At 42.0% G+C, this 23,964-nt stretch overlaps 2 protein-coding genes across 4 annotated transcripts in view; one reads left to right on the top strand and one right to left on the bottom strand.

The window, feature by feature from the left end:
- The window catches only part of LOC115379608 (glycerol-3-phosphate dehydrogenase, mitochondrial), a 28,093-nt gene extending 12,940 nt beyond the window's left edge, over window positions 1-15,153 (bottom strand). For 2 of the 3 annotated variants that reach the window (XM_030080357.1, XM_030080359.1), the window contains exons 1-10: window positions 15,033-15,147; window positions 14,562-14,699; window positions 12,835-12,944; window positions 12,104-12,278; window positions 10,451-10,575; window positions 9,479-9,576; window positions 8,650-8,813; window positions 4,740-4,904; window positions 3,634-3,778; window positions 2,665-2,858 (exon numbers count right to left, since the gene is read on the bottom strand). In XM_030080357.1, coding sequence (XP_029936217.1) covers window positions 2,665-2,858; window positions 3,634-3,778; window positions 4,740-4,904; window positions 8,650-8,813; window positions 9,479-9,576; window positions 10,451-10,575; window positions 12,104-12,278; window positions 12,835-12,936 — 1,168 coding nt within the window. In that variant the 5' untranslated portion in view covers window positions 12,937-12,944; window positions 14,562-14,699; window positions 15,033-15,147. Of the gene's footprint in view, window positions 1-2,664; window positions 2,859-3,633; window positions 3,779-4,739; window positions 4,905-8,649; window positions 8,814-9,478; window positions 9,577-10,450; window positions 10,576-12,103; window positions 12,279-12,834; window positions 12,945-14,561; window positions 14,700-15,032 lie in introns of all 3 variants that reach the window. The other variant, XM_030080358.1, reaches the window with a different exon arrangement.
- Window positions 15,154-17,840: 2,687 nt separating this feature from the next.
- nr4a2a (nuclear receptor subfamily 4, group A, member 2a) lies at window positions 17,841-23,142 on the top strand. Its single transcript, XM_030080360.1, has 8 exons — window positions 17,841-17,975; window positions 18,501-18,603; window positions 18,823-19,694; window positions 20,210-20,339; window positions 20,526-20,689; window positions 21,046-21,248; window positions 21,411-21,589; window positions 21,716-23,142. The coding sequence occupies exons 3-8, from the start codon at window positions 18,825-18,827 to the stop codon at window positions 21,970-21,972; spliced, it is 1,803 nt and encodes a 600-aa protein (XP_029936220.1). The 5' UTR covers window positions 17,841-17,975; window positions 18,501-18,603; window positions 18,823-18,824; the 3' UTR covers window positions 21,973-23,142.
- The last annotated feature ends 822 nt before the right edge of the window (window positions 23,143-23,964 follow it).

Here is a 23,964-nt window from a genome sequence, read left to right as displayed (position 1 = left end):
CGTTATCAAAGGGCATTTTTTAAACATTTATGACAGTTGAGTAGCTGTGGAGCAGAAGGCCTCATATGGGCAATAAAAGGCGTGCAGATGAAGACAATGCCCATTTATAGCTGTACAAAATGAAAGTTATGCATGATAAACAATGTCTCTTGAGCTGTATTAACCTTGGAAGACCTGGCACAATGGATTCAACAGTCCAATTGATTATTTTGATGGCTGAAAATGTTGGACTGGTTCAACTAATCATCGTTTTCTGAACCCTTGCGTGTCAGTACAGTGTATAGTTCATACTGTATGAGGACAATCTAACACATCTCGTAGGATTTTAATGAGAATTATTACAGGGAACAAAGGAGAGATGTTCTTGGAGTGATTCAAGATGAGAGGGCTAAAAGATTTCTAAGGCAGAAAATATTCAGTGAAAAAAATGTTTTCCATTCTCTGATCCCAGAGACAGAGAGTGAGAAGCACTGATGCCTCCTTTGTTAGGCTGACTCATGATTGGGGAATGGAACTGTTGTGTGGTGTGGAAAGATTTCACCACAAAGACAGAAAGAGAGTCCACTTTTCAGGCTGCAGGAGTAGAACAAAGACAGCCCAGTCTTTAAACATACCACACCAGTCAGCGGATAGTGGAGCAGATTTGAGTTGAGTACAGTGGAGTGGGGATCTGCAGTTTGATGTATGTGTCACTAGAAAGAGTGCTGTGACTGTGAGAAGCCATGGAGACCCCACTCCCTTAAGGAAAGGGAGCTGGGGGAGACACTGGTTGACCACTGCAGGGCCGGTAGGTCTTCTGAGGTGTCACCGCCATACAATGTGACAAACCCCTCTGGTATGACCCTTCCACACAACCCCTGTCCCTTCCTCCCACCTTCTCAGACGGATGAGTGAAGACCCCGGTCTGGGCACTACCACAGGCAAGGACGGAGACCGAGTGGAGTCCAGCAGTCACGGCTTCTCGCTCCATCACTTCACACTTATATCCCCCACTTCCCTGCTTCTTCCTCCTCTTTGTGATTTTTTTTTTCTTCTCAGGCTGCAGGGTCTCGCTGCTCATTTTGTGACCACAAGACTTTACCGGGGTCTCGCCCAGACATACGCCACATGTCACCCCGCTGTCCGCGGCCACACTGCCTGGAGCCGGAAGCCAGTCTGAGGCCTGGACTGGAGAGCCACTGTGACACATCCCCAACAACTCTGCCACTGTCTTGCTGTCTCTCTCTTTCTCTAACTTATCTGTCTCAATCCATCTATCTCTCTTTCCCAGTCTTTGTCTCTCTCTCACTCATGCATTCTCTATCTATCTATCTATCTATCTATCTATCTATCTATCTATCTATCTGTATATCCTTGACTTGCTAGCTCTCCGGTGTACTTTCCAGTAAGTCAAATGGACTGCATCAACTTACTTTTTCTCAATTCTTCCCTTTAGCATATAGAAGGCAGAGCTAATATTGAGGAATGCAGAAAAAAGCCTCATGGACTAATCTTGTGCTGAGTACAGCCATGATAATGATGATGGATTAGAAATAAGGCAGTGTATTGGGATTACAGTGCTATTAACTGGCCAGGGGAGGAGGATGAGGAGGCAGACCGGTATCAAGCTAATCAATCAAATAATCGGGACAAGCCCTTGTCTACTAGAAACAATTAGACCACTTCTCCAAAATCAATAGCCCTGCATTCTGTTTAGATACCCACTGGTCACTCATTCAATAAAGCCTCCCTGGGTTTTGATAAGCCTGCCAGTCGGCAAGGGCCATTTGAGGCTCCGAGTGGGAACAAAATACATCAAAGAGGCTCCAGGAAGGCCTCATAAAGATTGCAAATCGAAAACAATATAATTTAATGTGGTAAAGGTTATTTTTCCACTTATTCATTATCAAATGTCTCATGCGAAGGCAGTGGTATAAAGGGAAAAAATCTATTCCGTCTTGAGTGTTTGGGGAAAACAGGAGGGACATGTATTATATCCAAAAGGAAAACAAAATAACGATGGAATCAAAGGGGTTCATAAAGTTGGTCTGAGAAATAGTCCTGGTGGTGGAGGTGTCTCTTGTTTCCAGCGCAGCTCCCATACATAATTAAAGCAGGAATTTGTATCTGTCTGCACTCTGTGGCCTCCTGATGAATTAATATCTGGTGGAAGTCCTACACAGCCATCAGATTAGCTCATTTATTTCTGTCAGCTGCTTGCTCTATCAGCTATTTGTAAATCGGGAAGGGGGGGTTGTATGTTGAGATTGTTGGACGTGTATTTATTATCATAAATGGCTGTTATGAATTAGGTCGGATTCAAACGTCCAGGCTATAGTGCCGCAAGTGTAGGCGCACAGTGATGAGTCATTTTTTCCATGTGAGAAATGTTATGCTGACACTGTTGTGCTAGTTATACCTTAAGCATCACAGCCTTTCCCTCCATATATCAACACAAGACTGACTGCAGACACAAAATCATGTGTGGGATATGACAGGCTCACATATAATGTTATGGAAAAGACAAATACTAGACAAATACAAATGTGATCCATTACCAGTAGACTGTAATTATGAAATACTATGAAGACACTGCACCAAAAAACAAAAACACTTGCCTAGATGTCATGAACCGGCAAATATAAATGGTAAATGTGTGTGTGTGTGTGTCAGTGTTGTAGTCACCTTCCACATCAGGACTGAGGTAGTTGCGGACCTCAGTCAGGATGAAGTTGATGTCCTCCTCCACAGGGATGGGGTGCTGTGTGATCTCTGTGGGTGTGTCTGTCGTCCCAGCGATGGTCATCCTCTCCCAGGGCAGGAAGAAGATGACGCGGCCGTCGCTGGTGGCAGGGTCCAGGAGCCCCATGTTGTCGGGACTGAAGGTGTGTGTGTGTGTGTGTGTGGGAGGGTGCAGGGGTAGGGAGGGGAACAAACAAGAAGACTGCATTAACCTTTGGTCTGCTGGGGAGGGGAGGGCACGAGCAGGCCGGCTGGTGGAAGGGACACCCCATAATCAGGCTCCTGTCAGCGCTGTTTCCAGGAGATTAATTCAGCTGGTTTCAATTCCAGCCGCTGCTCCCCTAGCCTCAACCCAGAGTGCACATATTGTCCTGTTTAAAACACATACACGTGGCACTGACTCAATTTAACACTGGAATAGCGGAGGGTGGAGGCTGGGTCGCGGGAGCAGCCTTGCCCCCTTGCGAACACAAATAACATGCATCAACAAGAAAGCAGAAATCCCAGATCCGGTAGAGAGGCAGAGAGGAATCCAATCAGAAAGTCCATTTGCACCCTCCGCCATGGGAAAATGTTTGATCAGGCTGGGCTCTGTTCAAAAATCTGGATGCACCACTAGATAAATTACACACAGCACCACAGTTTTGCCTGATGTAGCAGATCTAAATCTTGCCTAACGAGAACATTGATTACAAACAACATGCCATGATACTCCTCAGCTGTGGTTCTCCAGCCCTGACAGCCGCGAGAAGGTACGACCAGCCTGACAGTGCCTGGCTGTTGTGGCTGGATCTGTTGTCAGGGCCCGAGCAGTGTACAGGCGCTGGCTAATGAATTGATGAGACGGCGGTGTTAAGGAGCAGGTGATACAGGGGGACAGTGACAGAGACGTAGGGGCCCGCCGTTAGTTACCTGTAATAGCCTGGGATGACGATGTGCACCCCAGCACTGGGCTGACAGATGTTGGGGTTCTTCTGATCATCCATTTTCCGCAGTGCGTCCGTAAAAGGTCCCGTGGCATTGATAACACATTTGGCTCTGACATCAAATTCCTGCCCTATGAAAGAAAACAGCATCAATCACCAGGGGCTATTCATCTGTGGCTGGTGACAAGCTGGATTATTAATTTATCAGCGAACACCCCCCTCTCTCCGTAATAGAGTGGCTCGAGTGTGTCCATGGGAGACTTCCCAGGATTGTAATTAATAGGAAACAGACATACCTAATTTCCCTCTCGCCTCTTTGTGCCACAGAGTAGCTCAGGAGGCAGTGACTGAGGGAGTCTTTTGAATGTGTGGAGGGGAAATGTTTGTTAATGTGATGCTTGATGTTGACGAGCTATATAATGGGATTCATATCAAAAGATACCATAAGGATAGTAAATGATCTGTTTTGACAACAAGTTGAATGACAGGCTACTCTACTAATTTGACACGTGAAGCTGACATATTTGTTTGAATTCCCTATCATAAGCTTGTACACCACATTTTTGCAAGCAAGAAAAAAAGGGGAAAAAAAAGACAAAGGACGGAGAACTGACAACAAAACTGTGTTTCTATTATCCTTGCAGTCTAAGCCCTCTCTATGTGAGGCCTCCCTCTCACATAATGAAAAGTGAGACATCTCCTCTGAGAGCACACTTCCATCTTTAAAAACATCAGGGGGTAGTCATGTGTTGAGATCCTCAAATCTTGGTTATTCATGAAATGTTTCAGAATACCATCTTTTACCCTTAACTGCTTTATTCTTCCAAAGCCAGCCCTATGCATGACATTTAAAAGGTAAGTAAGGCCATTTGGAGTACGCTAATTCCATCTTATGTCCCTCCCTACCAGATCTGAAGCAGCCCTCTACACCATAAAACGCTTATAAAATATTAAAAGCCCCTGCATTAGATGTGCTATGACGATGTGCAAACTAGCATTGAATAAGTGCAAGGAGGGCTCCTGTTGTGAGGGCTGAAGAAAGTGGCAAGAGAGGGAGGCAGGATGGAAGGAAGTGGCTTTTGTTGGATTTACCTGTGATCACGTCCCTGCAGTGCGCTCCGCAGACCCTCTCCTTCCCCGTTTGAGGGTCTGCCCTCTTCAGTAGGTGCACCACTTCAGTGTAATTGGCTATGGCAGCCCCATACCTGGCAGCAGTGAGGGCGATGGCGAGGTTCATTCGAGCATCGTTGTGTTGTCCTGCAGCGGGGGGACAGGACCAGAGCAGGGGGATGTGAGTCACCCCGAGCCTGTGACTGGTGGTATGGAAGTGTGTCGGAACCGATATGTCACATCTGTCCCTGTCACTTTGCATCAGCGCGATGGCTGCTCCGGCCACACAAGGAGCACACTTAAAGCCACAGTGGCCCTTTGGCCTGAGTGTGGGCCCCATCCACCCCTCCTTCCCCTCCCTGCCTCTGCCATCCCTCCTCTTCTCCCCTCTCCTACACTGGGAAGGGGAAATGGGGGTGGGGAGGTGGGGGGTCCTCAGGAAAAGGCAGGGAATATGGGGATAAGGAGTAGGCGGGTCAGACCCTTAAACATACCAAAAGCACACAGTTGTGCCTATTTTGTCTTCATAGCTTCATGCTATGGGGTGTGATTCCTGCCTTCAGAGGAGAAGAAGCTCATTTGCTTCTATAAATGCGCATTGTTGTGTCATCGCCTACATGCTCAAAAGGTAAATAGCATAACACTCATTTTCACCACACAGTTTACAAAGTAAAAATGGAATAAAAACAAGATAACGTGAATCATGCTACCTATAAAAAGACAAAAAAGGGCTTCATAGTCATGATTCAAAATAATCGTTTTCACTCCTGGTATTGACATTTTTCAACATGTCAATGAAATAAGAAGGAACTCTTGACAGCAGCTGATCTGCTTGTAAAGCTGAGGATCCCTCGGCAGAATCCTTTTAATGAACAGAGAAATCTAGTATCAAGATTTATGGATTAATCCCTCTTCAGCTTTAAAATACCAGAGATCTATATTCAGAGTCACAAGGTCACAAGTTTTGTAATTTAAATGAAAGGGTCTAAAAGGTGACAAATGAACAAAGCCCAGTTTCATTAGGAAGTGATTCTTATGTACATCTTTGAAGATTTATTGCTGGACAATCCCTTGGTTCAAAAGTAAAGAGAGAATAGAGATGATTAATCACTTTTAATGTTGGTGTCTCGGGTGACTTTCTTTCTATTTGTTATTGCCAAGGAAGTTCAAGTCCTCATTGTTGGCCGGGGAAAATGTTGCTACTTTGCAGGAATGAGCAGGGTCCTTTGTGCCCTGATTTATTTTACGTTTGAGCGACTTGAGGCTAGCTAGCTGGTGGGCTCTGCTTAATGCTACAGCATGCTGGAAGCTATTCCACCACTATGGAAAATAAATAAATAAATTGAAAGCAAAAAGTAGAAAAAAAGAAAAAAAAAAAAAAAAAAAAAGAAAACAACAGATTTAAAGGCCACATTTTAGAATGAATTACATACAAGAGTATGCACCCTGCCATGATGTATTAGGGAGACCATGGAATCCACTTCCTCATCTCTGTAGGGTGAATGTGACCATTATACTATGTGGTTAGCAAACTAATGCCACTGGTGTTGCTTGCACACACAAACACAAACGCACACACACACACACAAAAAAAAAACACAAAATCAAGCAAGAGAGGGGTTAGGCACCACTAGGCATTGTGGGATCATTGGTGATTGCTGAGCCTCCCGATGACTTTTGACCCTGTGATTCACAGCTCTCTGTTGTGGGCCTGTCACAGATTGGCACAGGGCACCGAACAGGAACATTATCACTACATTAAATGTCAGGAATCCACAGATTAGTCAGATCATGGGACCGGGATTTATGAATGAATAGCATAGTAAGGCTATAATAACCTGACACACTGACGAAGATAACAATAATGATGATGATAATTATCATCAGCAATTAAAAGCCAAAATGGCTGAATGACGGAGCAGAGCTAAATGAGCATCACAGCTCCCTGGAGGAGAGAGGAGCCCCCCCGCCCCCGCTCCCAACCCGCCCCCACCTCCGCTCCACTCACACCACCACTCTCTCCAGCCTCCTGGAGGTACAAAACTCAGTGGAGTGAGAGGAACTCTGCGGCTGGACAAAATGCTGCAAAATGACAGGGACAATAATGACAATGAATTTCATGTCTCCCAGTCATAGAGACAGAGATGCTTGGCTGGGCTGACTTGTCCAATTAAATTGTTACAGGTACAGCGGGAGATGGAGTTATTATCCCAGATGCTTTTGTCAATTACTCCTCTGGCAAAAAGGAGAAGGGCAAAGATGAATGGTAGATAAACACACAAAAAGAGGCAATATTTCCTTAAAAGATTTTAAATAGAGTGCAGCGCTTTGAAAGTGACAAGGCATGTTATTTATATTGTAATATACTGTTAACATTATTGTACAGAATGATGCATGCTGCTTTTGCATTCTGTGAGCTCATTAGGATATTAGTCTATGAGATATATGTGAATGCAGTGTTTTGTCATTTCTTCCTAAACGGTATATATTTGAAAAGACTAGATTTTCTAAGGCTAAAGGATGTCTTCATGTTGAAACTATCTGACTATGATGGCTTGAAAAATCCTGAGGAGATGAACCCAAGCAGTCAAAGCCCCATCCCCAGTGAAGAAGGTCAGGATAGAAAATGTCATTGCCATAATGTTCCTACTTGCATATGGGGATAGGGGAGGAAAAGACAGCTTAAGGAAAAACTTAGTATATGTAAACAGTCTGCTTTCTGTGCCTTTTCTCTGTTGAATTAATAAAAATAACAATAATTTTCTAATTTTAACAATAATACTGTAAAACTTTGTACACAAGCTGGATCTTTTTAAAATTGTGCTGCCATCTTCAACTAAGAAAGAAGAAAAGCTGTTTTTATAAAACTCAACAAATACAAACAGCCCTAATATAATAGCCTTTCTCCCACTTACTTCTGCCAAATGGGTAAGGTTGACAGATCACTGCTCAGATAGCAGCCATATTCCCTCAGAAATATGTTGCCTTTTTGCAGTACATGGGAATCCACATATCCTCAAATGCTAAATGAAGTCTGACAGATAGCCTAGAGAAACAAAGTTGGGAGTTTGCAGCTACAAGGGAGACCTTGAGTGAACAGGACATGCTATGTACACCCTGGCTAACAATCAACATATGCTTTGTTTTTCTGATGCCAACACGAGGCACGTATAGCCTGGAGGAAGATGGATCCCGGGACTAGTTGGAATGCAATGCCTATTGGCTATTTTCTGTTTTAAACAATGTTGTTTCTAATTTGTTTACGCTCACATAACCAGCAATTACATGGCCATGTGAGACATGGGATATTTTACTTATGAGTTATCCCAGATAATTTAGGATTAAGGACCAAAGATATTCATAACACAAATTTTTGAGAATATTTATTCTTCTGCCTAAAACACAGTGAACTACACATCTACCCTGTGCAGTTTTCCTCTTATATTTTCCTCTATATAAAATTTCAAATTTCAAAACATTTATGGCATTTTTAGGTTCTACCTGATTGCTGATGTCACCACTCAGAGACTTTCTGTATGCAGTGAAATTTATATTTACATTCTGAAAGAGCCTTCCACACCGGAGACATACATGTTATCTGTTGTTCTAACGGACGAATATGTAAAACTGTATTCCTTGCACTCCTTGTTTATGAAAGATGGAGAAAACAACTTTTGCGATTATGTGGCAGAGCTAACTAAACAGATTATTTTTCTGCAAGCTGCAGTTAGGCGGCTGCTGCTAGATTGAGGAGAGCGTCTCCAGCTGTGATAAGTGCTCTCATTTTTAACATTACGCAAAGTGATGCATACGCTTTCGCGGTGCATAGTAATGTACACAAAATGCTACAGTATACAGTGTCCAGAGAAAGATTTCATGGTTTATGGCTTACCATCGTAATAGACAATGGCTCCCACCAGCTTGTCTTTCTTGAGCATGGGAAAGAGTTCAAGTGCCTTGTTCTTGCTTAGGACATAGCTGCTCTTCAAGCACTGGCCCCCGGCCACCAGGTCATAGATCTTGATCCCCGCCCAGTAATATGGCAGCTGCCACCACCTTGCAAAGCAGGAAGACACATACCACATGAATGGACCAAGTAACACATGTGGTTGATATGTTATCATGTTATTGTCTGCAACTTACATTTCTCTGATTTTCTGGGGGACGTCTAACAAATACGTCCATTTACAATATAGGCCTTTGCTGAATGTACTGCAGTGTGATTGATGTTAGTCGTGTCAGATGTGGCTTTGTGCAAAGGAAGAAGAGTGCCTGGGATGGTGACAGGCAGTATGATGAGTTAAGGCGGTGCCACGGCCCAGCAATGAGAGAGAAATCAGAATCTCCTATCCCTCTCTCAGTAATGAGCCACACCTGTACACTGCTTTAAATACCAGAGAGAAGCTTTAAATGTCAGGTGCAATTAAAGCTTATGATTCAAGGCTGCACCAATCAAATCAAGGCCCCTGAGTTCACCCAAGTCTGGGGGAGCTGGGGTGAGATGCTGCAGAGATGCCATGGACCACTCTTCTTTTACCCTACACCTCAATGGGCCTCTCAGCCTCAAGGTGATTGCCTTTAAAGTTTACTGCCGTTCTGCTGAACTTCTCCATCTTCCCAACTCCTTGTCTTTACCAAGGGAAAGGTTTACTGCCTTTAATGGTATATGAGGTGAAAAATTATCAAGACTACAGAGAGCAAGGAAGGGACACATTTCTTACTTGTATACTGGAAGCATTATGGGTAGGGGTGCTGACAGATGGGGGGCGATGGCCAGCAAATTGGAACGCTCGCGGAGGGCTTCTTTCACCATCCTGTACTGGAGGAGACAAGAAGGTCAAAATGATCATATCCTGGAAATAAAATATACTGCAACTTCGGCTTTATGCCAGCCTCATGATCTAGATACTGAAGGTGGCAAATAAAACGCTGTACTTGAAAATAGCAGCATTCAGTTTATCTTGTTCTGCTGGAAAAATTGTCAAATTAAGAATCAAATGTTTTTTCCTGTGATTTTAGGAGTGATTAGGTCATTCTTACCAGGCTTAAATAAAGTATATTACAGTTCTGGGGGGTAAATATTCTTGCAAAAGTAGAAATCACAAGTCCTGAGTCCAAAGTCCCACGGCCAAAGCACCGTTGCCTTAATTTGCCCTCTGTTTCATCCAAGGCATGTAGCCTACACTTTACTGTTAAGCTGCTGACTAGGCAGTTGTGTTTCATGCAATCACACTAATTGGTCTCTTCCACTGCTCACCTCCAGGACCCTAGCATATTCATACAGATAGCAAAATAAGGCTCCCAAAGAAAACACAAGCCGAGAATAATGAGATTCCTCAAATACTATGAAATGTAACAGAAAATGGTGACATTTCAGTTTGAACCTGGGTGACTCGTCTTAAACAATTCACAGACAAAGGAGGACACATAGGCCTTATTCCACCCATTACTTTGAAATAATCTCATCTATTAATTCACAACTTGATAACAGCAGGGGTGGTACTCTGCCAAGTTGTAAAAAATTCTTTAAAACAACTTCAGAAAATTCCAGGCAGGCAGTCATTCAAGGCAAACATGTCAGGGCTTCTCGTGAATGAAAAATGAACATAGGAGGGTAAATAAAGCAATATGACCAGAGGGACCAGGAATTCTGCGGATAAGTGTCAGCTGTGGAGAAAAAATGAAGCATTTACCTGTTCATAATCTAATTTCATGATGGCTTTCTGTAGATATCGGACTCCTCCGTGAATGAGCTTGGTGCTCCGGCTGCTGGTGCCTGATGAGAAATCGTCTCTCTCCACAAGGGCAGTTTTGAGCTCTGACGACGGGAACCAAGGAAACACATCAACACTGAGCTGATATTTGGCTACTTATTGTCCCAAATCTTTAGAGCAGATCAGATGCTATTCACATATGCACGCCCTTCCACTGTAATATTCATGACGGGAAAAATATTGTGAGGCCATACATATTCCATTGGGTAAAACCAAATCATTTCCACCAGTATGACAGCATGAACCACAAAAAGGAATCAAATGTTTTCAGAGTATACCATAGTTAAAGCAACCAAACTTAGAAAACAAACCTATTGAACGTTTTCTTCTGAACATTTTTTGGAAAACTATGCTGAGACGTATTGAGGGGCATCATATGAGTTCCATAACATTTTTTAACATTGAAATCGCTCTTTACTTTGACTAATAGAAGCTTCTTTGCCATCCCAGATGGCCTGTAAATCCCAATTTTGAAAAGAAGAACGGAAGAATAACTGAGGATTAGAAGATGGGGAATGAAGGGGCTCCAAAACCCCCTCTACAGCACCATTAGACAGCCAGAATACATAAAGGGGCAAAACAAATTTAAGAAGCCTCCAACCAGCAGCATAGATAATTGATTTAGTATGTAATGGTAACCGCAAGAGGATGCTCTCCCTCATTTGGGAAAGAACAAAAGAATCATCTTTTAATTTCTTGGTGACTGGACTATGGCTCTTGGACTTTTTAAGGGGAGAAATCCTCCCAGTCCAAGCATTCTGCTGTGCTAGACTTCATAGCAGGCATGTGAAGCGCCTTACAGATCAAACCCCAGGGAAACGGCTTGGAAGCAACTCCATCACAATGGTGAAGACGTTACGCAACATCAGGATGGAGAATACCCGGTTGAGATTGCAAGGAGGGGCTGAACAAGAGTTTGCCGTGAAAAATCCTTTCAAAAAGCTGTTCCCAAAAAGCATGGGTTGCACCAGATTAATAACTGGGATTTATCAATTCTTCACTCATGAAAATGAGATCCATCAAATATGCTGCTAGTTAGGGACTGTGACTGAGAAATGTTGTACTTCATGCTCAGCCTTTGAGTTGGTGCAGATTCTTCATAGTAAGCTTCAAATAGTAAGCAATAAGTACATCATTTATGCATTCTTGCTCTACTGTACTAAAAAGAATATAAAATAAGGAGATAAGAATAAATCTACATTTGTGTGCAATCTACCTATTTATTCTTTACTAGTAAGAAATCTGGCAATTACATTTTTCTCATAATTTGTTACAACATGTAAAGTGCATGCACCACAAATCAGGGGAAACTGGCAGTAGCTTGAGGGTAGAGAATCAGATGGGCCAGTATATCACAAGGTTATCAGTTCTGATGTCCAGACCAGCTGGCAAAATCTATGTGATGGAAATTTACAAGATGTACTCTTCCCTCCTGCAGTAAAATCTGAGGTTGTACTGAATAGTTGAGGCCCCAGAAACAACCAGTGGAATCAAATTGAATGATTTGCTGCTTGAATGAACAGTACAGAGCTCTGGCTCTTTTATCCAAACCAGTGGACAAAGGAAACTTACTCCGTGTGACTGCATCTAAGGCACAACCTGAGCCCGTGGCTCCTCCTCCGACAATGAGCACATCAAACTCCTGTGTGCTGCGTAAGGCCACCAGCTGAGCTTGTCTGGATGGGAGCTCGTCCAGGTAGACCATGTTCACCTGTTCAGCTGCCTCCACAACATGCGATACTCGGGCCTATACCATCCACACAAAACAAAACCAGTCATCCATTTCATTGTCATATGACTCCAGGGGACAGTGCACATTAATAAATGTGTTTCATTATTATGCATATGTCTTCATATTCCTCATGATGGATTTAGGAAAAAAGAAACCATGCATTTTCTGTGAAAAAAGCTGTCAGACACCATCAAGCAATAAAGAACAATAAATCACATGCTAATTTATATTCCCTCCCCTATAAGATTTCAAAATATTGTCTATCCAGATTAATCACAAAATCTGCATGCGGCATAGAGAGGGGTTGCATTCACATATGAAGATAATGAGCTAACTTGACAAATAAAACAAATAAAATATGTTTCTGGAGTCGATGGCACAAGATTAACTAAAACTAGCACAACAAAAGAAAAAGCAGCTCATTGCAATTATTAGTGCCCTTTACACGTCAGAGTACAATCTAACTGTATAAATTCTAATTCATTTTTAATTCAATAAATGGTAATATATAAAGCTGTTATACTAATAAAACTCCTAACAGGACAACATACATGCTCTGAAAGAATCTCACCTTTTTTCTTGTGTATTCTGCCTGTTGTGTGAGGCCATAAAATACAAACAAGCTTGCACTGGCAACAACAGCAGTTCCCTTCACTGCCTTGCGGAACGCCATGCCTCCTCCTGCAATGTACAGATAGAGCCCAGTTAGTGATTAACATGAAAAACAAAACAGAAAAACAACAACTGCAAACAATGCAAAGTAAGTAATCCACTACCAAAACAAACTGTATACAGCAGGGCTACTATAGCAATTTAACTGCTTTCAGAGGAAAAATGGATTGTATCTTTCTGCAGTCTGGGGGTCTTTTGGAGGGGAGGGCAACTAGTACTGTGCAGACTGATAGTCACTGTTTGTTGCTGTTGTTGTTTTAGTCAATAATAAGAACAGTCCATTCAACTTGTTTCGTAGCAGGTCTGCCTTGTGACACTCGGATTGTGCACTACACTGGAGCCACTAGGAGGAAAAATCCTCCCATCCAGCTGCTTAAAGGAGAAAGCCATGCAGCTTAGGCAAAGCTTTAGCCAATTCCCTCGTCATCCATTCTGGGACGCTTTAGCGGGACCAAAATGGAATCACAGTAAATTCTGGTACAAAAGAAATCTACTACAGTATGCTAACTATCACAGCATGCATGGATACGGCAATGTTTGTAATTGTGCATGATGCATCACTTTATTCACACCTCAGCTGGATTGGATGGTATTTGAGAGCACAAAATAATCAAATTATCTGAGCCTATAACTTTTGGAGCTATGAGTTAAATATAATCAGTACATTTTACCAGTGATCTTTAAAAAGCCTAACCTTGCCCAATAGCCAGTGGCACTGACATTGGTATATAGGTGTCCTTAAGGTCTACATTCATAACAATTATAAAGAGATTCAGTTTAACCTATTTAGACTCCTCTCAACCTTTTATAATTCAGATAGATTATTAATCAAAGAGATTGACAAAGAAACTAATGGTTTGTCTGATTTTCACTGGGGCACAATCCAGCCAGCAATTGATTGTGGCACCAGGGACACCTGCAGCTTCAGAATACATTTTCACTTTCAGAAGGAGAGAAAAAACAGCACCATGAGGAAATATTGCCCCACGACATGAATATGCAGGGACTTGATACCAGCAGTGTCATTACTAATGTTGCTGCCAATTACAGAGCATGTCATGACACTGTGATTCATGAATATTCATCGCTGACTGATATAGACAGCAGCACTATGCAGAGGCCTCTATCCCCATTTTACTGTCTTATTGTGAATGGTGAACAGGTACCTTCATCATGCCATGGAGGCGCCTTCCAGCTGCAAGACAAGCTGTTCCATAAGGCATTGCTAGTTAACAGTGTGTTATATAAAGGTGTATAAAAGTGATGAAGTGCTCCCTGGCTCTAAAGAGCAGGCATTAAAGCATATTAAGTAGACATTTAAGCTTGTAAAGGGGGAATCTAGAAATGGAAATAAGACATGGGGCAAAGGAATGCCTTCAGGGTGGGGCTGTTCAATTCTCAGAAAGTTTGATACCCTCTAGTGCTTGGAAATGAAACGAGGTTTGTGGGTCCCACCGGCAGATTTTGCAAACTACCTAGACTACAACTTAAAGAGAATATAACATGACTCCCCTCCCTCCCGCCTCCCCTTTTTGATCCAATTTAACAAAATAGGAAGAGGAAAAAAACGTATATTTCAAACTAATCTAAGGAGTAAGGGGACGAGTGATTGAGAGATTACCATACCTATTCTTGAAGCACTGCCATGTAGATTACTCAAATATGCCAGCAATGAGAATGCACTTTCTCAGGCACACTTTTTTTTAAAGAATCCACACTCTTCGAAGTTTGGCAATCAGTGCTCCAAATGCAGCTGTGCAATATCTAAAAAAAATAAAAATAAATAAAATAAAGGCTACAGCTGCATCACACATTCACCTGCATTGTATCTATTTGGGTAGACAGTCTAATCAAATCGGATGATAATATGATAATTTACAAACGTCAGATCACTCAAGGTGCTATCTGAGCCAATTAAGTATACAGCTGACAGCGAAAAAAACAGCAGGCCACCTCATGCATGAGATCAGACAAGTGATGCTGAAGGTGGGCCCAGAGTCTGTGGAGCACCTGCAAACTACAAGCTAGTGGCATGCTAGCATTAGCTGGAATAAGACGCTCGGTTACCGGCCCTGAGCCGCCAAGTCGCGAACTTACTTTGGTGCCGCAGCCGCTAAAGCTACCGCCCTCGACAAGCGCACCGCTAAATAATGTCTGTGAGAGACGGGCGCTTGACACCCGGGAGGCATCCGGTTGCTATCAACAACCATAGTCTGGCACAAAACCAGGAAGTGTCTGCTCCGGGATCGACACCCCATTCAGCCAATCAGACTCACAGGCGAAAGCGTCTTATCCAATCATCTTAGTGGATTGACGGACCGCTCTCCCCAGGACCCGGCTCCTGGTTTAGCCCCGGGTCGACCCTGAAGAAACCACACCACTGTCACTGGATTTAAGCATCTTCTGACCTTGACAACACGGCCGTGCATTAACCAGTGCTGAAATGTATGTCTGTGCTGCAGGTTTTGAATAAATGTGTGTAAAATCTGAATAAATGTCGTCAGAGCTGTAACTTAAATATAATACAGGACTAAGATCTCTCTCTCTCTCTCTCTCTCTCTCTCTCTCTCTCTCTCACACGCACGCACGCACGCACGCACGGCTGGCAAGTCAGTGGTCATTTCGTCAAACAGTGTTAAATGTATAATCTTAGGAAATAACTTCGATGTGATTAAACCTAGCTCCTCACTTTCAAATGATTGTCAATTAATTGCGCATATAAATGAGGAAGTTAATTATTCTTCAGTAAAATGGCCAATTAAACTGCTAATTGTGTTTTCATTCTAAATTCTAAATGGTAAATGGTTAACAGTAGATTTAGGCTATTACACAGTGTGACCAGTGTACTGTTAGGGATCTCTTCAGACAAATCTGGTTTGTGTTTTGCAGCCTAGATTACATGAGCCCCTAGTTATAAATTCATCTGAAAATCACAGACAGCTGATTTCGGTAAACATGTTGGAAGTCCAGTTTCTGGCTAAAGTAGCCTAGGTGAAGTCTTGTGCAGGTGTAGAGCAAGCCTCCACTGTAAGTGAACGAGGCTGGTCTAATAACAGTGACAGGCAACCATAGAGTTAGAGTTGGGTGGACGAGAAGTCAATTATGGCGTGTTGGTGGTTATTACATTATCAAATAAATAAATAAATAAATTTAAAAAGGAAAAAAAAAGCAGTACATTCTAGTACTGGTTGTGAATGTCCACAGTGCTGTGTGGAGAGTAGTAGAGAATGAATTAAATACGTTTTTTATACAAAACATGGGCTTTTCTCATTCACAACACATGCCATATCCAATTATCATGGCCTACCTGAAAATGATTTGGTGTGATTATATCGCCTTAATGAGGTTGGGTTAATTAGTAGGTTAATTCTAAGAAGAGGGAAAGAGGAGCTAGTTGATGTATGGGTGGTGAACAATAGTGTCCTCTAGAGGTGAGTGTAACCATGATATATAGAGGTTTTTTTTTTTTCATGTTCAAGTTCTACCCTTATGTAGAGGTACTTCTCTCCCTCTGAATGGGACAGTCAAAAAATGACTGCCAACACTCATGGTAGCTGCTGTGGCATGTATAATAGCGTGCATCGTTCCTCTGCAAGGAGCACAAGAGGCTGTGTGACAGATGATGTTGGTTGTTGTTATCCACTTAGGTATGTGGATTTACATAGGGTTACATCCCGCCTCAAAATGTGCCCTCTACCCTCTACACCCACCTTGGATTGTTGCCCAGGCCAAAATGAGGACGTTAAAATCCATGCCTGTGCGATTGGCTACAGTGTGTTGGTGCAAGATTACACCCAGATCAGTCAGTCTATTGCAGAACAATAGGTCCAAAAAGACTAGTTTGGCGACTGCGTCAACGTGAGCGTTTTCTGCGTCATTCTCCATTCTGCCCGCTCCTATCACGTTTCCCTCTCTGGAGAGTAAATTGGTTCGCCCATGACAACTGGCTACAGGCCTACTAATTATCCCTCTTCCTCCTCCAGTGGCTCATATACACGGTACGAGCTCTATGAATAGGTAGGCCCCCACACACCCACGCCAGTTGAGGTCTAAATTTGGAACACAATTGAAATACAAAAAAACCTGTCAGAAGATAGCGAAGAATAATATTGACCCCCGCTTCATTAGGCCTATTTCAAACAAGTGGTCTGGCATGCCAGCTTCATTGTGACACAACGGTGCCCGGGCAAAAACACAGTTCACCTTGTATCAACTTTGCACAAAGATAATGATAAAACAATAGATTAGGTGCGCCATAGCACCTCTGCAGCACAAAACTCAGGAGGGTTGCAGAGGCGGTGGTGTTCTGCACCGTTACCTGTGTATTATATTGCATGAACACCTGGATACCAAAAAAAAAAAAAAAAAAAAAAAAAACACCTTTACAGAGAGCAGCTGACAAGGCTTTGCAATAAAGTGCTACTGACATGTATACATTCTGACAATCAAACTTTGATTGAATCAAACCATCAACAATTATAAATACAGACAAAGTCAATTATATTTTCAGGAAAACATTAATTTATGATTCTGTTGCCTAATTGGTCCGATCCTCAAAACTTACATCTGCTGGAAACTTCCCAGAGTGCCTATGATGCATACAAAGATTCATATCAGCAAAAAGAAAAAAAGCACATGAAAAGGTGGGTGAACTGAGTCTAGGTGGGTTTACCCTCCACTACATCCCTGCTAATGTCCATGTGGGAAGCAGCATAGAACACATACCACAAGACAAACATACTCACTAGAAAAATTGGGGCTTGAGAAAGTTCCCAAACGGATTGGTCCGTGTCAGTGTCGACGCAGATGACGTTGCCATGTGAAACACGTGGGCCACGGTATCCAGAGCTCACATAAACAAAGCCACATTGGCCAGACTGGGTAGTCGATGCTTGTGTCGCGATCAGTGCTCGGAGTCACACGGTTTGCCTGGCATTGTTGGGTACCGACGCTCATGATTTGGAGCTTTTACAGAAATTGATGAATATCCCCTGCATGCCTATTGTATGGATTGAAAGCCACGATCCTGATGTGAAAAAGGTAAGGTCGGTTTGTCTATTTATTTCCACGCCGTGCCTGCGCTTTACTTGTGCCACTTTGATTCGAGCCATTTAAACCAGTTTTGTATTCTACGGCTCCCTTCACTGTCAAGTTGGCATGACACAGTATTGAGTTGTTGCTCATCGTGCTGAGATCTATGCGGTGTGTTTGATGTTTAACGGGAATTTTCAGCATTCTCGTTGTTTGTGGCCAGAAGTTTTGAAAGTCACCGGTGTGAATTACGCGAAGTTGTTCTATTCATGCTGAACGGCGCTGTCATTTATAATGGAAAAACAAAGAAAAATCGTCTTGTGTTGTTTAATTTCTATATGCACATATTAAATAATCTACCCTCGTTCATTAACCACCTTTGTGAGGTTATGCGTAATAACAGTAATCAAAATTGGTTACACTTTGTGCGTAATTGTCTATCTTGATTCTGACTGATGTGTGGAATTTATGATCATCTTTAGAGGACACTTTATTTTATAAACTAGTAAATGTAAAAGTTGTCTATTTTATTAGGGGAAGATTCCAGAACAGAGCCGTTTTCTTGAATCCTGACCCCCATACAACTCCTGACATTACCCATTTCAAGTGTCACCGAAAAACTGTCAGAAGACTTGAGGTAGGCTATGGCAAATTATTTACTACTACACAATGCAGATTTTATATTGTTGCATATTTATTTTTGTTTCTAATTTAAATACATAAAGTGCTGTCACATAATTGTGCAAAGTAAAATGATATCTCCTTAATTTATAAAACTTTAAAGATAATATAGCTTGCAGTTGGAACAGCTTTTATTTTAGGAATTCTGAGGAGTTTTTGCCCATTTGGTTTTCAGCCATGCCCTGCGTTCAGGCTCAGTATGGATCATCACCTCAAGGAGCTAGTCCTGCTTCCCAGAGCTACAGCTACCATACCGCAGGAGAATACAGCTGCGACTTCTTAACACCTGAGTTTGTTAAGTTTAGCATGGACTTGACCAACACTGAGATCACAGCTACTACTTCTCTCCCTAGTTTCAGTACATTCATGGACAACTATAACACCAGTTACGACGTTAAACCGCCCTGTCTGTATCAAATGCCCCACTCTGGAGAACAGTCCTCTATCAAGGTGGAGGAAGTCCAGATGCACAGCTACCATCAGCAGAGCCACTTGCCACCTCAGTCGGAAGAAATGATGGCTCACTCTGGGCCTATGTACTTCAAACCCTCCTCGCCTCATGCCCCAAGTACGCCAAACTTCCAGGTTCAGCCAAATCACATGTGGGAGGATCCGAGCTCCCTCCATAGTTTCCACCAGAACTATGTTGCGGCAACTTCTCATATGATAGACCAGCGCAAGAATCCGGTGTCGAGGCTTTCGCTGTTCTCCTTCAAGCAGTCTCCCCCTGGTACTCCTGTTTCTAGCTGTCAGATGCGGTTCGACGGCCCGCTGCACGTCTCCATGAACCACGACAACCCAGGCGCGCACCGTGGCCTCGACAGCCAGAGCTTCGCGGTACCCAGCGCCATAAGGAAACAGGCTGGCCTGGCCTTTCCTCACTCCCTTCAGCTCGGCCATGGCCACCAGCTGATGGACAGCCAAGTACCATCGCCCCCGTCCCGAGGATCTCCATCAAACGAGGGTCTGTGTGCAGTATGTGGGGACAACGCAGCCTGCCAGCACTATGGAGTGAGAACCTGCGAGGGCTGCAAAGGATTTTTCAAGGTGGGCTGACAGCAAAATCATGAATCGGCGTTACTGTTATTATTTGCAAGACATGCAGCATGCTTCCTATTATGCACTATACCCGTGTGTTCATTTCTGTTGAAATTACATACAAATTTAATGACATCACATTTTCAATGCAGGCTACCCGCTGTGTAAAATATGGCTGATATTATCATGCAACAGTTTAAAGTGCATGCGTAAAAACTTTATATCAGTTAATATCAAATTCCATTTGAAAAAACGCCTACTCGTATTCACACAGAGCTTATCTCAGAGGAATGGGTAAAATATGAATGACCACGAATTTGTATTTGCTGAATGTCTATCCCCTCTTGTTCGGCGCATACTGAACAGTCCCAAACAGGAGATGAGACAGATATAATATCGTTTTCATCTTTTCAACATCATGTTTGCAGCAGTTATACAGCAATGCATAGTCCGTGTTCTACACGTCTCTGACATAGGCCCACATGCTGAATTTATGTTTTTCTTTCTTTCTTTCTTTTTTACAGCGCACTGTTCAGAAAAATGCAAAATACGTGTGTTTAGCAAATAAAAACTGTCCTGTTGACAAACGCCGAAGAAATCGTTGCCAGTACTGCCGTTTCCAGAAGTGCCTTGTCGTCGGAATGGTGAAAGAAGGTATGTTTAGGCCATGGATTAAATTATGGCAGTCGAACCGTTTATATTTTCACGCTGATATAATGGAATGTCCTGTGCGTAATGCAGAGTGTGGGATTACTATTTTATCAGAATTTAACCTTTTACGCACGACATTAAGAGGATATAATAATGACTTATATATATCATATCGTACTCCAAACACAGTTGTCCGGACGGCTAATCTAAAAGGTCGAAGAGGACGCCTACCATCCAAACCTAAAAGCCCCCAGGAGCCATCCCCACCCTCGCCGCCGGTGAGCCTCATAAGCGCACTTGTTAGGGCCCATGTGGACTCCAACCCCTCCATGTCTGCGCTGGACTACTCCAGAGTGAGTAAAGAACAATTCCAGAAAAAAACATACACATAAAAAAGTTCTACCATTAGTTTGGGAGGATAAAGGAGTAACAAAAGGACTGACGGTCTCTTTAATTTAGACCTGCTTTTGGCAACAGTTTATTACCTTGAAAAGTTTTGTGCGATACATCCCTGCATTCCTAACTTTGTCCGGCTTTTAATGTGGCATATTTTACTAAGTAAATTGCTTTGAAATTGAGAACTCAATAAAAAGAAGACATGAATTTAATAGTAAAAAAGCACTCTCTCTCCTGGAAATGGGCTTTTGCAATTTCACGGATTATATATTTTAAAGGACCTCATTAAAGCGCTGTTTAAATTAAATTCCAGTTCCAGGCTAACCCTGACTACCAAATGACTGGAGACGACACTCAGCACATCCAGCAGTTCTATGATCTTCTGACGGGCTCCATGGAGATTATCCGAGGCTGGGCGGAGAAGATCCCCGGGTTTTGTGATCTACCAAAACAAGACCAAGATCTCCTCTTCGAATCAGCCTTCCTTGAGCTTTTTGTTCTGCGACTGGCATACAGGTAAGCTGCGTAATTACAAAAATAACCTAAGCCCTGGATGAACACCAGCCCCTCCTTCAGGCTTCACTGCTTTGGGTTTTATTAGCTGCCCAATAATTAGGAGGCTCTTAAATTCCCATTTATAGCCAACGGTAATTAATGACACTTTGTTATTAATTGCAGGTCCAACCCGGTGGAAGGCAAACTTATTTTTTGTAATGGAGTGGTCTTACACAGGCTACAGTGCGTCCGTGGATTTGGGGAATGGGTGGACGCTATCGTGGAGTTTTCTTCTAACTTGCAGAGCATGAATATAGACATCTCAGCTTTCTCCTGCATCGCGGCGCTGGCCATGGTAACAGGTGCGTAAAAACTGTCATCTGGAAATGTTAAGTTTCAACTGCGCATGCAATACAGGGGAGACTGCTTTCTCGGAAATTATTTTCTGAATAACTGAGTCGGTTCTTCTTGATGTGTTTACATTTCAGAGCGACACGGGCTTAAAGAACCCAAGAGAGTTGAGGATCTTCAAAACAAGATAGTCAACTGCCTCAAAGATCAAGTGACATTCAATGGCGGTGGATTGAATCGTCCCAACTACTTGTCAAAACTCTTGGGAAAGCTCCCTGAACTCCGCACACTCTGTACCCAAGGTCTGCAGCGTATCTTTTACTTAAAACTAGAAGACCTAGTCCCACCGCCAGCAATAATTGACAAACTTTTCCTCGACACTCTACCTTTCTGAGTTTGACGCTTTGGCTCAATGGCGAGACCTCAAAGAACTTCCAAAGACTCTGTTTGAGTCAGCCTGACAGATTTTTAACATATTATTTCTGAATATTTGCAAGCTCCGTAGGCTATTAGAACAACAATACCTATTATGAGTAAGGATTCATGAGGAAAAAAAAGATTAACAGGATGAAAACAAAGAACTGAGCCCTCGTTTTGATTGCCATGTAATTCCTTGAAATTATTGTGAGTGCCAAATGAATGAATCACCGCGGGGAATTTCTCTCCAAATGGACAAATTGTCAACAAAATTAATCCGGTCTTGCAATTATCACTTACTGTTTATTTAACATCAGCTCCACTGATTAAGCATACTCAGATGTAATATATTCCATTTATATATACACACACTGTATATTATGATAGATTATGTGATGCGTCCAATGCATCAATTTATAACGTGTATAAAGTTTGTTATAATGAAGAGATTTCTTTTCTTTTTCTTTTTTTTTTCTTTTATGACTCGTGCCTATGTGTTTCTGTCAGGATCCCAAGGTTTGAAAGAAAAGACAACGCATGTTCTAGGTTTTATAGGCACTTGCTGAGGTGATGTCTATATACAATATATACCGGACACTATGTAGTCTGCTAGATTTGATACAGATTCGTAGTACTGGCACACCTTTTATGTATGACGCATATGTGGAAAAGTATCTCATCTGTATAGAAAATGAGGGACCCATGGTGTTTGTAAAACTGTCAGACATTCCTTGTTTGTATGTGTTGTAAGTATTGTTGCTGTTGAATATAAACGTTTCTATATATTTATTATTTCTATTGCCAAGAGCTACACTAAGCATGGTGCAATTTAAACGATTTCAATCCATCCAAAATTCATGCTGAGCACGTTGTCTATGTTTCATGTCTTATATACGTCTAGGTAGTTATGATTTAACACGTTTGGAAATGAAAACTCCATCTTATATCAAAGGTTCATGAGTGTGTGATAGGCCTACATCCTTGCCATCATATGATGTATTTAGACTACTGCAACGCATTTGGTGCCGAATTCAAAACCTTTAGAGAGAAAGAAATATTTAATGTTTACAAATAAAACTTTTAAATCAATTCTTTGCTAAATAAGTTCTCTGAAATTAATTTGTTCCTCAAAATACAATTTTCCTGATCGAAATAGCCCACTTCAGCACCAGGAGGAAATAAAATGTATCATTTGAGTTCTAACTAAATGCTTAATTTTCTTTTACCCCTTCGCTAAATATTAATGCCTGTTATAAACAACGTTTACAGTCACTGACTGAGCAAAGACATGCGCAATTTAATGATGCAATAATTAATTATACTTTACTGGCAGGCCACTGAAATTCAAGTTTAACTAAAGCTACTGTAAAAGTAGCCTATATAGACCCATTTAGTCCATGTAGGTAAAATAATTTCTTGTTTTTAAAAACTATCAGCTTCTCGCAAATGATGTTCAGGCCCACTGCTGTTTTATTTTAAAAGTTTGAATTGTCTGTTTTGTTTAAACAAAAATCTGTTACTGCAGAAAAAAAAAATCACATCTCAGTATTTGCTCATTTTATTCTTCCGCCCATGGAGCAGAAATTTCAGTTATCAAAATAACATTTTAATACACATCTAATTTGGAAACCACCTAAAACTTTTCTCTTCCGCGCATTTCGAATATTTGAATAATTTAAAAAAAAAATAGCTTTTTATCAAAGGCTTTTAAGGCGATGAATGAGGTTAGACACAACAAGCCACCTCCTCATTGTATAATGTCTATTTGTATTAGACGTCGGCTTAATTCATATCATAGGCTATTCTTCGTTTGGATTACACATTCAGTCCTAAAATCTACCAAAACAGAAACTCAGAATTTATAAATCAGAGCCGCCGGATATTCCTTGACGCGAGCTGATGCGAATAAAAGTTTGACTTTCTGATTGGACTCAAAAACTTGTTGAATAAGGATTAAAATAATATTTAC

Source organism: Myripristis murdjan, chromosome 21 (genome assembly GCF_902150065.1).
Source record: "Myripristis murdjan chromosome 21, fMyrMur1.1, whole genome shotgun sequence".
NCBI lineage: Eukaryota > Metazoa > Chordata > Actinopteri > Holocentriformes > Holocentridae > Myripristis > Myripristis murdjan.
The sequence above is the reverse complement of the archived record's forward strand: the minus strand, read 5'-3'. Positions and strand labels throughout refer to the sequence as shown.